The sequence below is a fragment of the Phodopus roborovskii genome, unplaced genomic scaffold (assembly GCF_943737965.1).
Source record: "Phodopus roborovskii unplaced genomic scaffold, PHOROB, whole genome shotgun sequence".
Taxonomy (NCBI): domain Eukaryota; kingdom Metazoa; phylum Chordata; class Mammalia; order Rodentia; family Cricetidae; genus Phodopus; species Phodopus roborovskii.
Window position 1 is genome coordinate 12,289,341 of NW_026126434.1, and position 16,514 is coordinate 12,305,854.

The window sequence follows — 16,514 nt, forward strand, 5'->3', positions numbered from 1 at the left end:
TTTGTATATTTTGGAGATCAGCCCTTTGCCGGATATAGAATTGGTGAAAATCTTTTCCCAGTCTGTGGGCTGACGTTTGGTCTTGTCCACTGTGTCCTTTGCCTTACAGAAGCTTCTAAGTTTGAAGAGGTCCCATTTATTAATTGTTTCTTTCAATGTCTGTGCCCCTGGAGTTATGTTCAAGAAGCGGTCTCCTATGCCAATTTGTTCAAGGGTACCTCTTACTTTCTCTTCCATGAGGTTCAGTGTGGCTGGATTGATATTGATGTCTTTGATCCATTTTGACTTGAGTTTTGTGCATGGCGACAAACATGGGTCTCTCTGCAGTCTTCAACACAACCTCATCCAATTGTGTCAGCAACATTTGTTGAAGATGTTGTCCTCGGCCCATTGTATAATTTTAGCTGTTTTGTCAAAAATCAGGTGTTCATAGGTGTGTGGGTGAATATCAGGATTTTCAATTCAATTCCATTGGTCTACCTGTCTATTTTTGTGCTAATACCAGGTGGTTTTCAGAATTATAGCTCTGTGGTAGAGCTTAAAATCAGGAATTGTGATGCCTCCTGAAGTTCTTTTATTGTATAGGGTTGTTTTGGCTATCCTGGATCTTTTGTTTTTCCATATAAAGTTGATTATTTTCCTTTCAAGGTCAGTGAAGAATTGTGGTGGGATTTTAATGGGGATTGCATTGAATCTGTAGATTGCTTTTGGTAAGATTGCCATTTTTACTATGTTTATCCTACCTATCCAAGAGCATGGGAGATCTTTCCAGTTTCTGGTATCTTCTTTAATTTCTTTCTTTAGAGTCACAAAGTTGTTATTATTTAGGTCTTTTACATATTTGGTAAGCGTTACACCAAGACACTTTATGTTGCTTGTGGCTATTGTAAAGGGTGATGTTTCTCCGATTTATTTCTCTGTCTCTTTGTTGTCTGAAAAAAAGTAGGGCTACTGATTTTTTTTTGAGTTTATCTTGTATCCTGCTAGTTTGCTGAAGGTGTTTATCAGCTGTAAGAGTTCTCTGGTAGAGTTTAGTGGGTCACTTATGTAAACTATCATATCATCTGCAAATAGAGACAGTTTGACTTCTTCCTTTCCAATTTGGATCCCTTTGATCTCCTTTTGTTGTCTTATAGCATTAGCTAGAACTTCTAGTATGACATTGAAGAGATATGGAAAGAGAGGACAGCCTTGTCTTGTTCCTGATTTTAGAGGAATTAGCTTAAGTTTCTCTCCATTCAGTTTGATGTTGGCAGTTGGTTTGCTGTATATTGCTCTTATTATGTTTAGATATGTTCCTGTTATCCCTGACCTCTCCAAGACCTTTATTATGAAAGGGTGTTGAATTTTGTTGAAGGCTTTTTCTGCATCTAGGGAGATAATCATATGGTTTTTCTTTTTCAGTTTGTCTATATGGTGGTTCACGTTGATAGATTTTCGTATGTTAAACCATCCCTGCATTACAGGTATGAAGCCTACTTGGTCATGGTGGATGAATTCTCTGATGTATTCTTGAATTCGGTTTGCCAGTATTTTATTGAGTATTTTTGCATCGATGTTTATCAGGGATATTGGTCTGTAGTTTTCTTTCTTCGTTTTGTCTTTGTGAGGTTTGGGTACCAAAATTATTGTGGCCTCATAAAAAGAGTTTGGCAATGAACCTTCTGTTTCTATCTTGTGGAATAGTTTGAGGAGTAGTGGTATTAGTTCTTCCTTGAATGTCTGGTAGAATTCTGCGCTGAATCCATCTGGCCCTGAACTTTTTTTGGTTGGAAGGCTTTCGATGACTGCTTCTATTTCATTGCGGGTTATAGGTCTATTTAAGTTGTTTGTCTGTTCTTGATTTAATTTTGATAAGTGATAGTTATCCAGAAACTTGTCCATTTCCTTTGAATTTTCAATTTTTGTGGAATACAGATTTTCAAAGTATGACCTGAAAATTGTCTGGATTTCCTCAGTGTCTCTTGTTATGTTCCCCATTTCATTTCTGATTTTGTTAATTTGCATGTTCTGTCTCTGCTTTTTCATTAATTTGGATAAAGGTTTGTCTATCTTGGTGATTTTCTTTAAAAACCAACTCTTCGTTGCATTGATTTTTTGTATTGTTTTCCTGGTTTCTATTTTGTTGATTTCAGCCCTCAAGTTGATTATTTCCTGGCGTCTACTCCTACAGGGTGAGTTCTCTTCTCTTTGTTCTAAGTTTTCAGTTGGGCTGTTAATTCTCTTATGTAACTATCCTCTGTTTTCTTCATATGGGCACTTAGTGCAATGAACTTCCCTTGTAGCACTGCTTTCAAGGTGTCCCATAAGTTCGGATATGTTGTATCCTCATTCTCGTTGAATATTAGAAAGTCTTTAATTTCTTTCTTTATTTCTTCTTTGACCCAGGAGTGATCCAATTTCACATTGTTCAGTTTCCATGAGTTTGCAGGTTTTCTGCTATTTGTGTTGTTGTTGAATTCCAATTTTAAAGCATGGTGGTCTGATAAGATACAGGGAACTATTCCTATTCTCTTGTATCTGTTGAGGTTTGTTATGTCACCTAGTATGTGGTCGATTTTAGAGAAGGATCATGTGGAACAGAGAAGAAGGTATATTCTTTTGTCTTTGGATGGAATGTTCTATAGATGTCTGTTAACCCCAGTTGAGACATAACTTCTGTTAGTTCTTTTTTTTTTTTTCTTTGTTGAGTTTCTGATTTGTGGTCCTGTTTAGTGTTGAGAGTGGTGTATTGAAGTCTCCCACTATAAGTGTGTGAGATTTTATATGAGCTCTGAGTTTTAGTAGTGTTTCTTTTACGAATGTGGTTGACTTTGTATTAGGGGCATAGATGTTCAGAACTGAGACTTTGTGTTGATGGATTTCTCCTGCGATGAATATGAAATGGCCGTCTTCATCTCTTTTGACTAATTTTGGTTTGAAGTCTAACCTGTTAGATATTAGGATAGTTAAGCCTGCTTGCTTCTTATTTCCATTTGATTGGAAAATCTTTTCCCAACCCTTTACCCTGAGGTAATGTCTATCTTTGAAACTCAGATGTGTTTCTTGTATGCAGCAGAAGGATGGATTCTGTCTTTGTATCCATTCTGTTAGCCTGTGTCTTTTTATAGGTGAGTTAAGACCATTAATTTTGAGGGTGAGTAAGGACCATTGATTGTTGATGCTTGTTTGATTTAGGTTTGTTGTTGGTAGTGGTATTGTGAATATATTAGTTCTGCTTCACCCTTGGTTTCTGGTGTAGTTGGATAATCTGTTGCCTACATTTTTGTGGAAGTAGTTACCTTCCTTGGGTTGGAGTTTTCCTTTTTGATTTCTTCTATTGAGAATTCTCTCTTCAGTTCTGTACCCCATTTTAATGGGATTATTTGGTGGTTTGTTCATAGTTTCTTGAGGTCTATGTATATTTTGGAAATCAGCCCTCTGTCAGATATAGAATTGGTGAAGATCATTTCCCTGTCTGTGGGATGTCGTTTGGCCTTGTCAACTGTGTTCTTTGCCTTACAGATGCTTCTAAGTTTGAGAGGTTCCATTTATTAATTATTGATCTCAGTGTCTGTAGTACTTGAATTATGTTCAGGAAACAGTATCCTGTACCAATTTGTTCAAGGGTACCTCCCTCTTTCTCTTCCAAAATGTTCATTGTGGCTGGATTTATGTTGATGTCTTTGATCCATTTGGAATTGAGTTTTATGCATGGTGATAGACATGGGTCTATCTGTAGAGTTCTATACACCATCATCCAGTTGTGTCAGCACAACTTTCCTCCTCCCAGTGTATATATTTAGCTGTTTGTCAAAAATCAGGTGTTTGTCAGTGTGTTTGTTAATATCAGGATTTTCGATTCAATTCCATTGGTCTACTTGTCTATTTTTGTGTTAATACCAGGCTGTTTTCAGGATTATAGCTCTGTAGTACAGCTTAAAGTTAGGGATGGTGATGCCTCTTGAAGTTCCTTTATTGTACACAGTTGTTTTGGCTATCCTGGATCTTTTGTTTTTCCATATAAAGTTGATTATTATCCTTTCAAGGTCAGTGAAGAATTGTGATGGAATTTTATTGGGGCTTGCATTGATTATATAGATTGCTTGTGGTAAGTTTGCAATTTTGACTATGCTTATACCACCTTTCCAAAAGCATGATAGATCTTTTCATTTTCTCATATCTTCTTTAACTACTTTCTTTAAAGACAAAAAGTTCTTATTATATAGGTATTTCACCTGTTTGTAAGCATTACCCCAAGATAATTTTTGTTGTTTGTGGCTATTATAAAGGGTAATGTTTGTCTGATTTCGTTCTGAGCACCTTTGTCATCTGAAAAAATTAGGGCTACTCTTTTTTTGAGTTTATCTTGCATCCTGCTAGTTTGCTGAAGGTGTTTATCAGCAGTAGAGAGTTTCCTGGTAGAGTTTTTTTGGGTCGCTTATGTAAACTACCATATCATCTGCAAATAGAGACAGTTTGACTTCTTCCTTTCCAATTTGGATCCCCTTGATCTCCTTTTGTTGTCTTATTGCTTAGGCTAGAACTTGAAGTATAATATTGAAGAGATATGGATAGAGATGGCATGCAGCCTTGTCTTGTTCCTTATTTTAGAGGAATCACCTTAAGGTTCTCTCCATTCAGTTTGATGTTGGCTGTTGGTTTGCTGTATATTGCTCTTATTATGTTTAGTTATGTTCCTGATATCCCTGATCTCTCCAAGACCTTTATCATGAAAGGGTGTTGAATTTTGTCAGAGGTTTTTTCAGCATCTAGGGATGTGATCATGTGGTTTTTCTTTTTCAGTTTGTTTATATGGTTGACACATTGATAGATATACATATGTTAAACCATCCCTGCAACCCAGGGATGAAGCCTATTTGGTAATGGTGGATGATTTCTCTGATGTATTCTCGTCTTCGGTTTTCCAGTATTTTATTGAGTGTATTTGCATCAATGTTCATGAGGGATATTGGGCTGTAGTTTCCTTTCCTTTTTTTTTTTTTTTTTTTTTTCATTTTTTTTTAATTTTATTTAACCAAGTCCATATAAATGAAAACAAACATAGACAATATTTGGGAATTTGGGCGTCATTCTTTCCAAACTACTTCCTGCTGGTATGGGGTGCTGTCATGGGGGATTCTAAGATGATGCAGGAATCATGGCTGTAGTCTGTAAGGCTGCTTTGTCCAACTGTTTTGAATGTAGGATCACCTGGTACTCTGTTTCAGGCAGTCTGGCTTGATCAAACCACATTAGTCTGGAAGGAATCCAAAGCTTTTCATTTTCTGTGGAAACAAAAATGAAATCCTTTTCCCCAGTAACTTGTCCTTGAACTTAAATTTTGGTGTCAAAGCATTTTTTTTATTTATTATTTTACATGTCGATCCCAGTTCCCTCTCCCTCCTTCCCTCTGTCCCTTCCTCTCTCCCTCCCTCCCTCCCTTCTTTTACCCTCTCTGCCCTCTCACATGCACTCTAACCACCCTCCTCTCCCATCCCCCCACCCCAATTCCATATGTAGGGGAATGCCATCCAGTTGGGGTCATTTAGATCTGACAGGTCCTGTGAAGTAGGGACTAGGTCTTCTCTCCTGTAGTTTCCTTTCTTAGTTGTATCTTTGTGTGGCTTGGGTACCAAGGTGATCGTGGCCTCCTAAAAAGGGTTTGGTAATGAAAATTCTGTTTCTATTTTGTGGAATCATTCGAGGCGTATTGGTATTAGTTCTTCCTTGAATTTCTGGACTAAATCCATGTGGCTCTGTTTTTTTTTTTTTTTTTTTTTTTTGCTTTTTCTTTTTTGGAAGGCTTTTGATGACTGAGCTCTTTCATTGGGGGTTATAGATCAATTTAAGTTGTTTGTCTGTTCTTGATTTAATTTTGGTAAGTGATAGTTATCCAGAAATCTGTCCTTTTACTTTGAATTTTCAAATTACGTTGTGGAGTACAGGTTTTCAAAGGGTGCCCTGAAATTTATCTGGATTTCCTCAGTGTCCATTGTTATGTTCCCCTTTTTGTTTCTTAATTTGCTAATTTGCATTTTCTCTCTCTGCTTTTTCATTAGTTTGGATAAAGTTTTGTTTATCTTGTTGATTTTCTTGAAAAATGAACTCTTTTTTGCATTGATTATTTGTATTGCTTTCCTGGTTTCTACTTTATTGATTTTAGCCCTCAAATTGATGATTTCCTGGCATCTACTCCTCTGGGGCAAGTTTGCTTCATTTTGTTCTAAGGCTTTCAATTGTGCTTTTAATTCTCTAATGAGATTATCCTCAGTTTTCTTCATATGGCCACCTAGTACAATGAACTTCCCTCATAGCACTTTTTTCAAGGTGTCCTATAAGTTTGGGTATGTTGTGTTCTCATTCTCATTGAATTTAGGAAGTCCTTAATTTCTTCTTTGACCCAGGTACGATGCAATTGCTCATTGTTCAGTTTCCATGAGTTTGTAGGGTTTCTGTGATTTGTGTTGTTGCTGAATTCCAACTTTAAAGCAAATCTGTTCATTTCTTCCAATGTTTTGTTTGATCTTTTTTTCATTTTTGTAAGCAATTTTCTCACATCATCTTTGAGGGCCTCTATCGTTCTCTTCTGTTTCATCTACTTTGGGATGTTCAGGTCTAGTTGGTATAGATTCCCCTAGATTCTGGTGGTGTCATGCTCATCTTTGTATTGTTAGTTGTTTTCTTGTATTGCCATTTTCCCCTGGCTTCTTCCAGTAGGGATAGCTGGGGGTCCCCCCTCTCTCTGTCTCTCTGATACTCCCCCAGTGGGCTTAGGTGGGTTAGGAGTTTGATGTTGCAGCTCTGGGTGGTCCAAGCTCTCTAAGAAGTCTCTCCTCAGGCAGGGTCCCAGCGATGGGGGTCAAATATCAGGCTCCAACAGAGGCCTGGTGATGCGAGTCAAAGATCCCACAGGGTGGAACTCAGGATGTTTCTGCAGGGCCCAGCACTTTCCTGCTGAGTGAGGCCTCTCTAGCAGAAGCCAGGAGATGGGAGATGGGGCTTGTCAGTCATTTTTATGTGTCCTGCATAATGTCTGGCAGACTCTCCCATGAAGCAGGAACCTTACAGTAATGCCCCATCTTGTTCATCACTTTCCCTTGGGTCATGCATATCCAGTTTATACAGCATACAGTCAAACAGTCCAGGCAAGAACACATTCTTGTCCAAATGGCTATTTCTGACATGTCAAAGGCAAACTCCATAATGAGTTTCTTCGATGCCCATCTTCCTCTCTGAAGTAATTGGTGTTGCCAGGAACTTAAGCATACTTCAAGTCACTTTTGGACTACCTAAGGAAGGCTTCTTAAGCAAATTCTTAGAGGAAAACATGAAATTAATTTCCTGACTTCTGATATAAGAGACAACTCATTAATACCTAGAATCATTAAAAATTCCCTGGACAATGGCGCCATCCTAGTTTTGTTCAGATGTAGCTATAGTCCACTTTAAAGAAGATAATTCATCCCCAGCATCCCTTAGAGTACATTGTAGGGTGAATCCTTTCCAAAGCCATTTAAGAACATATTTTTAGTCTTAAGAAAAATTAAATCAATTAAAAATCCTCCTCACTGGCTTCATAAGGAAAGCATTATATGCAGAATTATATTAAATCCTGTTAACACAGTCATACTATGTAGGCGTAATTATACAAATATAACTACAGGTGTTCAGGAAACACCATGTCCGCAACATGCTATTTGAGTAATCTGAAGCAAGAGGTATTTAGTGGGCTGTGTAAGGTCACAGTCTGAAAATAAATTTGGATCAAATTGGAGGCTACAAAGTTTACATAAAAATTTTGTGAAAAATATGTAGGAATTGGATATTACAGGAATAAGAAACAATAGAGGAGCAATCTTATTATACCATAGCTCTGTCTGTAGGTTTAGTCATTAAAAAACCTGAGTACCTGTGGAGTACTGAATATGCACTTGCAGTAGGGGTCCTCAGGATGTCAATCTCACAGGGCTGCAGACCTAACCCTGTGAACCCCTGTGTCCCTCCAGTCAGCCTAGCAACATGGATTAACTCACTGTCCATACATGGCTTAACAATTCAATGTTCAAGGGGCACCTATGTCTCTGTCAACCTTTGAAGCTACACCTTGATATATTAGTATGTAGATCTGATGATAAACTTAGGAATGCTGTACATAGTTGGTCTGTTGCTTTGTGTTTTCTGGTAAGCTCGGCAATGAGTGAATGCAGAATTTTAATTTTCACTTTGCCAATACTTCTATCTAGAAGCTTGCTGCCATTTTTGTCTTCTATGAAATTTTTGTTGCCAAGGACGATGGGATTACAGTTTTGTCTGACAGATTGAGATGGCATGTTGCATTCTTGGTTATCAAAATACTCTTGTAGCATGGGGTTTTTAGTCAGCAAATATTCACAATGTGGGGGAAAGCATGGTATATACTATATAATCTCAATTAGCTGAATGTATATACATTTGCAACATCTAGAAGGACACATCAAGCTGAGATGCTTGTGACTGGGAGACTGTTTTTGGCTTCTTGTGTTTTGTTTCCTGTAATGCAAATACTACAAAATAAATAAAAGCTTCTTTTAAAAGCTTAAAAAAACCTGAGTACCATCGAGCTACATAGATCTTTTGGACTTAGGTAGTATTAACTAGATTCTGGTCTGAGGAAAGCAAAGATTTAAAAAGTACAAAGGTATAGTGTCTCACACTGGATGGCCAGAATTCAAATTCAGATTTGCATTATTAGAAGTTATTGGGTTATTGTGCTGTATAGTTCAGTCTCCTGACACAGGTTGACATTTGACTAGAAACACATACATTTTCACATGCTGTATTTGACAGTTCTGTCACCTGGATGCAAACTTGAACCACTTTGAAAGAGAATTTTAGTGGGGAATTATCTGTATCAGGTTGCCCAAAGGGCATGTATATAGGGGAGCTTTTTAGTTGTTGATGGATGCAGGAAGACAAAACCCATTGTGGGCGACACTATTCCCTAGGAAGGTGATCCTATAAACAGCATAAACAGTGAGAAAGGTTGCTGAGAGGAGGCAGGTGAGAAGAATGCACTTGTCATGTGTCTGCCTTGGACTGAGGATGTGATGTGACTTATATGAGTTTCTGACTTTATTTGTTCAAGGTGATAGATTGTACTTGGAATTTTAGCCAAGCAAATGCTTTGTTCCTCTTGGTTGCTTTTCATCGGGGTATTTTATCACAGCAACAGAAATGAAAGTAGGAGACATGCTAAGCCTGTGCTCTATCACTGAGCATATCACCAGCCTCCAAGTGTTTAGTTTTCTAAAGTCACTAGTTGAGAAGAACTCTATTTTGAGAGATTATTATATATTGTAACCCGTCACCCCAATCTACCTTTTTTTTTAAAAAAAAATCATTTTATTCTTTCCACAATTTGCCTTTATAACTGAAAAAGTTTGCAAGTCTATCCCTGAAAATGTTTAAAAACTCTTCTTTCTTGATTTCTACTTAATTTAAACTGTTACATTATATATTTAGCTTTTTATTTTGCAATGCCTTCTAACCTCATACCTTACAGAACATGAAATGTGTGTCAGCAAGTGTTTTGAACACTCTCCCACTGATTTTGTTCATGAAGAGAAGAGGTCAATTTTGGTGGCTTTGCAAGAAAAATATTAGTTCCATGTTACAGAAAAAGAAAGTACAGCAGTATGTGGGTGTAATTGGTAGGTTTATCTCTTCCAGCAACAAAAATGGTCCTTGAGATTTCTGAAACCAGTCATAGTTTTAGTTATTTTGCTTTATTGGGACTGATTAAAATTTGGAATGAATGATGAGGCTATGTAGCACTAAAGGATGGGGCAAAATGGTAATAAATAAAAGGCATAAAAAAGAGATCACTGTTGAGGTATCAATCTCCAGTTAAAAGCAACAGAAAGGGGACTTGCTTAACAAAATATATTCATATATCAGAAGACTTAGATGGATATGTTAAGTAAGGATGGAGGAAACAATGTTTCTACTTGAAACTCCTGTGAGACTGCACAAAATGGCTAAGAGTGAAATGTGTGATTTTTGTAGAAGTTGCATGGTGTTGAACTCAGGTTATTAATACCTGGGAAGACAGAATCAATTGCTCCATGATCATTGTTACTCATAACTGGAAAATATCTATGGTTAAATCACAAATGCTGAGCACAGTGGAGGCCTCAGTGAGAGGGAAATATTAATATCAGCTAGTAGTCAGATGAAATAAATACAAAGGATTCTGCAGTGAAGCAATTGGGGTGCTCATTACAAGTGTTTGAGAACAAATGTCGACCGTGCTGCTTAAAGATGATTGAGGTAATAAATTATTTGGAGCCAATAGTGAAAAAGAAAATGGTACTTTCTTCCACTATACCAACTAATAATTCCCCATCCCATCTTTATATTGGTACCAAAGAAAGGAAGACTATGGGCATTCGTGAAATGCACCAAATACGCTGTAATAAGCAAAGTGTAAGGAAAATCATAATTGGTCTAAGGAGGCTATTTTTCAGTAGCCATATATAAAGAAGAGACACAGTCTCAAGGCTATCTTTCACTTCAGTTTGAATGATTTTGATTAAAAAAAAAAACTATTTTTCTCGATTTTTCACTAGGGCTTTGTATTAAAGACATTATGGCATAAAGTTGCTACTATGTAAAATGAAACAAATATTAATTAAATGTGTGTATTTCTATCTGTATTTGCTGTAGTGACAGCAGATACCTTTAAATTCTTATTTTGGCAATTGAAGTCACCTGATCTTCCTTCATAGGGTAGAGCATTCAATACTTACCTGCCCAGTTTAACAAAAAAAAAAAAAAAAAAAAAAAAAAGAGCTAAAGTATGATGGAGCTATGATAAGGACAATGAGATGAGGGCAATCATTGAAGTTATCCAATTTTATCTAGAGAATTTCTGAGGAGCTGGCTCAACTAACACTGAAAAAAAAATGAGAGAGAATGGAAATTAGCTAACTATTGATAATACACATGGAAATGCAAGTTTTCATGTAAGCTACTAGGAAATGTAGTTTCTTAATAGTTGTGGCAATATTTCATGGTTTATCAACCTAATGAAACTTATCTCACTTATTTGTTAGCTCTAAGCAACTTAGTTTACAGTAATCATACAGTGGCTTGTCAAGTTGTTCTACACTGACTGAAAATCTGAGCTGTAATTTTCCCTCTATAGCACATTTATTGGAATGTAATTTATTCACAATAAATTTCTTCATTTTCAAAGCAAAACCTGAGCCTTTTAAGTGTATTCATATAAGCTATAGTGATCATAATTATTTAATCCCAGAATTGCCAGCATCCCAAAGAGAAAGTACACACCTATTTAACAGTCATTGAATCTTTTTCCCATAAAATACTAGCCAAAATTTTTCCAGTAGATTTTCAAATTCCAATCATTTATGCCATGTTCTATATATTCTTTATAATTGCTATCTTTCATATAGCATGATGTAATCAAGGCTCATCTACTGTGTAAATGGGTAACTAGTTGGCTTCTCTTTATGAATAAATCTTATTCTACTCTGGATGGACAGTATTTGTGTACATTCTTCAATGGAGTTGTTTCCACTTTTATTTTGTCTATTATGATGTTGGTATGAAAATGCTGAGGTTTTCACATGAGTTACTGCCTCTCTAGTATGCAAATCTGAGGTTGGATTTCAAGATCAGATGTCACCTCAATAATCACTTTTCTGAGGTCCCACAGTGTCATTTTAAAGTGATGGCAACATTTTATAGCTTCATCAGCTGTGATTTGCTTTCTTTTCAGACTCCAGAGGAACTAGAGGATGTTTCTGACCTTGAAGAAGATCATGAGGTCCGTAGCCATGCCAGCATTCAGACAGAAGGAAAAACTGACCGAGTAAGTCATTTACAGAGGAACATCTGTGGGCTCTGAGTAGTCCTGTCAATCCAGGAAGACTCTCGTACATACGAGGCATGGATCTGGGTCTGACTTTCTGAAGCACAGAGAGGAAGGCCTTAGACTATGGGTATAGCAAGCTAAGAAAATATTTTTAGAAATTACAGTGAGGGCTCTAATGTTTGGTAAGGAATCATTCCAAATGGCTTTTGATCATGTATAAATCATGTTAATATGAAAGTGAAATTCATGCATGCTTGTTTAGCATAGAGAATAGGATTCAGGAATTTGTAAACATACTCTGAAATAATAGTATACAAAAACCTCCTCCTGAGTCAGTAATAGGAACTTTTCTTCTTGTCTTTAGTGCTTTCTTTTGTACCTCCCTTAGAAAACACACACACACTAAAAAGTTTTTTTTTTCTTTTAGTTTTGTAGTAAGAATAGCCCATGCTTCTCTTTCATCTGAGTACATTGTTCTGAAAATAGATACAATTTTTATATAGCCAGAAAGTATTTGCTAATACATGGGGTAGAGACTCCTTTCTAAGATTCAGGTTTCTGCTGGCTACTTGGGTTGTCAATACTCTTGGAGTTAATTCATGCCAGGAACTGTCTAGAACATGTAGTATCTGTGTGATAACATCACCAGAAACAGTAACAAGACAGACCACTGACCATAAAATCTCTTGGGAGAAAAACTACAATTTACTTAATAGCTTTCTTCCTTTAGTTTTCCATTATGCATATTCCAAGTGACTCAGATGGCCTTCCCATCTTTGCCAGATCCTTCCTTCTATTATGATGCAACATTTCTGTAGGAAATGCTTAACCATTGTGAATCATATGTCTCTACCTCCAATCTTTTATGTTGAGTATTAACATTCTTCAGATTCACTCTTTACTAACACATCCTCTTTCATTTGTTGATTGGAAATTCTTAAGTATTGTTCAATGGGTCCCCTTTGGAAATGAGCTTAAATGTCTATAGTAATGCATAGCTTGATAATATTTCTTTGGATCAATCAACTATCATTTCTTTCCTGACTTATTGTCCTTCAGCTCCTGGGACTTTTGCAAAAATCCAGTGCCCAAATCAACTACCCTCGATTGCAGTGTTCTGCTTTGGTTGGTGTTCAGGTACAAGAAATAGTAACTTTGCATTCACTTTAGTTAAATCTCATATTTTGTAAAATGTTAACATTATCTCAGGTTTATTAAAATTAATGAGGCTCAGACTTACATAAGTGTCCTAGTTATTGTTAACTACAAAAAGACATCATGACTGAGGCAACTTTCATAAAGGCAAACATCTAATAGGGGGTTTGATTAAAGTTTCAGAGGGTTAGTCCATGATCATAATGGCAGGAAGAAGACAGGCATGTGCTGGAACACTACTGCAGAGCTTTACATCATGATCCATGGGTAAGATGAAGAGAGTGAGAAACTGGGTCTGGAATGAACTTTTGAAGCATCAAAGCCCACCTTTAGTGACACACTTCCTCCACTAGTGTCACACCTACCAACCCTTGTAGTCCTTATCAAACAATTCTCTTTGGTGATAGGCATTCAAATTTATGAGCCCATGGGAGCTATCTCATTCAAATCACATTCTACTCCCTGGCTCCAACATTATAATTCCTGGTGCTTCTTTTCTCCTCAAACTGTACATTTTATATTCATCTTTCCCCAACTTGTTTTTTATTATTGTAGATTTGCATAAGAGTAAATACAATAACTACATGATGTAAGACCCTCAGAATGAGGAGTCTTCCAGGTTCAGTCGATACCCCAAGAACTCAATGTCCAGTCCAGTTGCTGCAAAACGCAAGAGGCTTTAATGAACAAGAAACGTTTGCACAAACGGGCTCCTCCAGCACGCAGGCTAGAGAGAAGCCCCCTCCCCTGGGCCCAGGTGTTTTTAAACCCACAAGCTTAGGGAGGGGGTGGGACCCTCCATCCATTGAGTATGTGGCCCTTGGAGGCTGGATGGTCTGCTATTAGGGTCAGCAGACCTTAGGGCCTCAGGGTGTGCTAATTAATCTTGTCTGGCCAAACCAGAGTTACAGCTATCTCTACCAAGCACATTAATCCAAAATTCTTCTATTTAGCCCTGGTAAAATTTTTGGACAAAGAGAATAAACATCTATATGGGATGGGTTTTTTTTTTTTGGCCAAAATATAACAATATAATCTCTAATATTTTGTTGTTCTGAAATCTCTTGAACTGGGTTATCAAAATCCCAATCACCCTTAGCCCCTTAGCACTACTGCTGTCTTCCATGTTACTTCGAGGGTGGCCTATTGAGTCCATTTAGAGTATTTAATTGTTTTTGTGAACCAAAGCCCCCAAATTTCCATAATCCTCCAACAAACAGCATAGTCAGGTTTATTAAAGCAATACCTCCCTCCTGTTATCAAATTATGTCTTATCATTCTATTATTGTGAAGAGACATTTTAATAGAGACTTTTATTTTAAAAAGACATTTAATTGGGGTCTTGATTATAGTTTCTGAAGATTAGTCCATGAAAATCATAGCAAGAAGCAGGCAGGCATTGTTCTGGGGCAGTAGCTGAAAGTTTTATATATTGATCTGAAGGGAACATGAAGCAATCAAGAACCTATTCCTGATACAGGCTTTATAAATCTCAAAGCCCACACCCCCATTGACACACTTCCTCCCATAAGGGTACACTTTCTAATCCTTTCAAAGAGTTACAATCTCTGGTGACTAAATATTCAAATATATGATCCTCTGAATGCCATTCTCATTCAGACCGCTACATTAACTTTTTAAATAAGTGGAGAATATTTTCAGAATCAGACATTTGATTAATATTCATTTCAATGTTCTTAGGACTTAAAACTAGTAGGACAAATTCTATATTAATATAGAAATGAACTAGCAGCACCAGGAGAAAAACTGATGTATCATTAAGAGAATGAAGGAGACAGAAACTAACACAGAGTAACAAAGTTGTCTTAGTGGGGGCAAGCTATAATGAAATATAGTTGTTTGTAAACAATAAAAATGAAAGTAACTGTTTAAATATTATCTCATCATTTAAATAATGTAACTCTACATACATTTTTATGTATCTATTATTTCAAGGTTATTACAACAGACCTTGTTTATAAAATATGATATGAGAAACCAAAAAGAATAGCAATGGCCATCTCTAACTCAAATAATATGACCAGAACCCAAAATAGCTTCCTATTTCGCCTCAGGAGATAATGATGATATCTCCTTTACTCTCATGTCTAAGGTATTTTGGAGTATATTCAGAGTTTTTGTTTGTTTTTGTGTTGATTATACTGTGTCTTTAGATGCATTTCATAAACACCAATACTTTGGGGGTATACTATGAAATTTATTATAGACTTTTCTGAGAATCATTTGAACACTTACTCCATGCTATATATTGAATTCATGGTCTCTGTAAAGAAAAATGTCTAGATTCCTTTTGGTTCCTGGCATGATGGAGGATTCAACATTATTTTTTTTTTGCTTCTTATATTTTGCATACTATGTTATATTGGACATGCACTGGAAACAATTTCAGATACTACTTAGGCATTGATTGACAGTTATTTATTATCATTTTATTTTCTGTGTTTCACTGCTAGTAGCTTTGGCTCAGCATCATCTGTTATAGCTGTCATCAGCTGTAAATGCCATTGAGTATTGTAAAGATCTGTAACTAAAAATAATGATTCAGAGTCTGTAGACAATGAGAGACAAATATTAAATGACCAATAGTGCATGCCTTATGAAGTGGCAGTTGGAGAGGCAAGCAAACATGATTATTCCAATATTGAGCATGGGAATTCTCTGGACCAATGGTGTGATTATATCTTCTGAACAGGTTGCACAGTGGCACAGGAGCTTGATTGTATAATAAATTTGCAGAAGACTGTTCACAGAGGTTATTGTTTATTCTGTTCATTCTTTAATCAAATATAATAAAGGATCTTTTTATTGTAAAGTCTCAAAGTGAAAGAGGCATGAAAATAGATTTCTGTTTAGACTTACTTCCCAAAATTATTGAAGTAAAGTTTTTATGAGTCTCCCCCTTTATTAAGATTAAACTAAATCCATACTAATTTATATTTTCTATAAACACATCAGTTCTGAGTATTGAGTACCTCATTGCAATTTATGTAGCATCTCAAAAGTTTGTCTCTTTTTAACAAAAGACTTGGAGTTTGTGTTTAATATTATTCTCTCCTTAATTTGGAGAATGAAGATACAAAGAATTTCGATAATTTATGCCACTCATATTGATTGTAACAACATCAAGGTTTTATGCTCTCTCTCTCTCCCCCTCTCTCTCTCATTCATACACACACACACACACACACACACACACACACACACACACACACCTTCTAGAACAGCACATTTTTATTTAAATTTGAAGCAAGCTTGTTTTACATGTCAATCCCAGTTCCTGTCCCCTCCAGTCTCCCCCCCCCGACATACCCCTATCCTATCCCCTTTCTGCTCCCCAGGGACCAGACTACCATGGGGAGTCTTTAACGTCTGGGGCTGGGTCCTCCTTCATGTGTCTAGGCTGAGAGAGTATCCCTCTATGTGGAATGGGTTCCCAAAGCCCATTTGTATATGAGGGATAAACACTGATCCATTATCA

At 36.7% G+C, this 16,514-nt stretch overlaps 1 protein-coding gene across 1 annotated transcript in view; it reads left to right on the forward strand.

Annotated features, from left to right (window-relative positions):
* The window catches only part of Ctnna3 (catenin alpha 3), a 1,153,843-nt gene that overhangs the window by 967,784 nt on the left and 169,545 nt on the right, over nucleotides 1-16,514 (forward strand). The window contains exon 9 of the mRNA XM_051186834.1: nucleotides 11,765-11,857. Coding sequence (XP_051042791.1) covers nucleotides 11,765-11,857 — 93 coding nt within the window. The remainder of the gene's footprint in view (nucleotides 1-11,764; nucleotides 11,858-16,514) is intronic.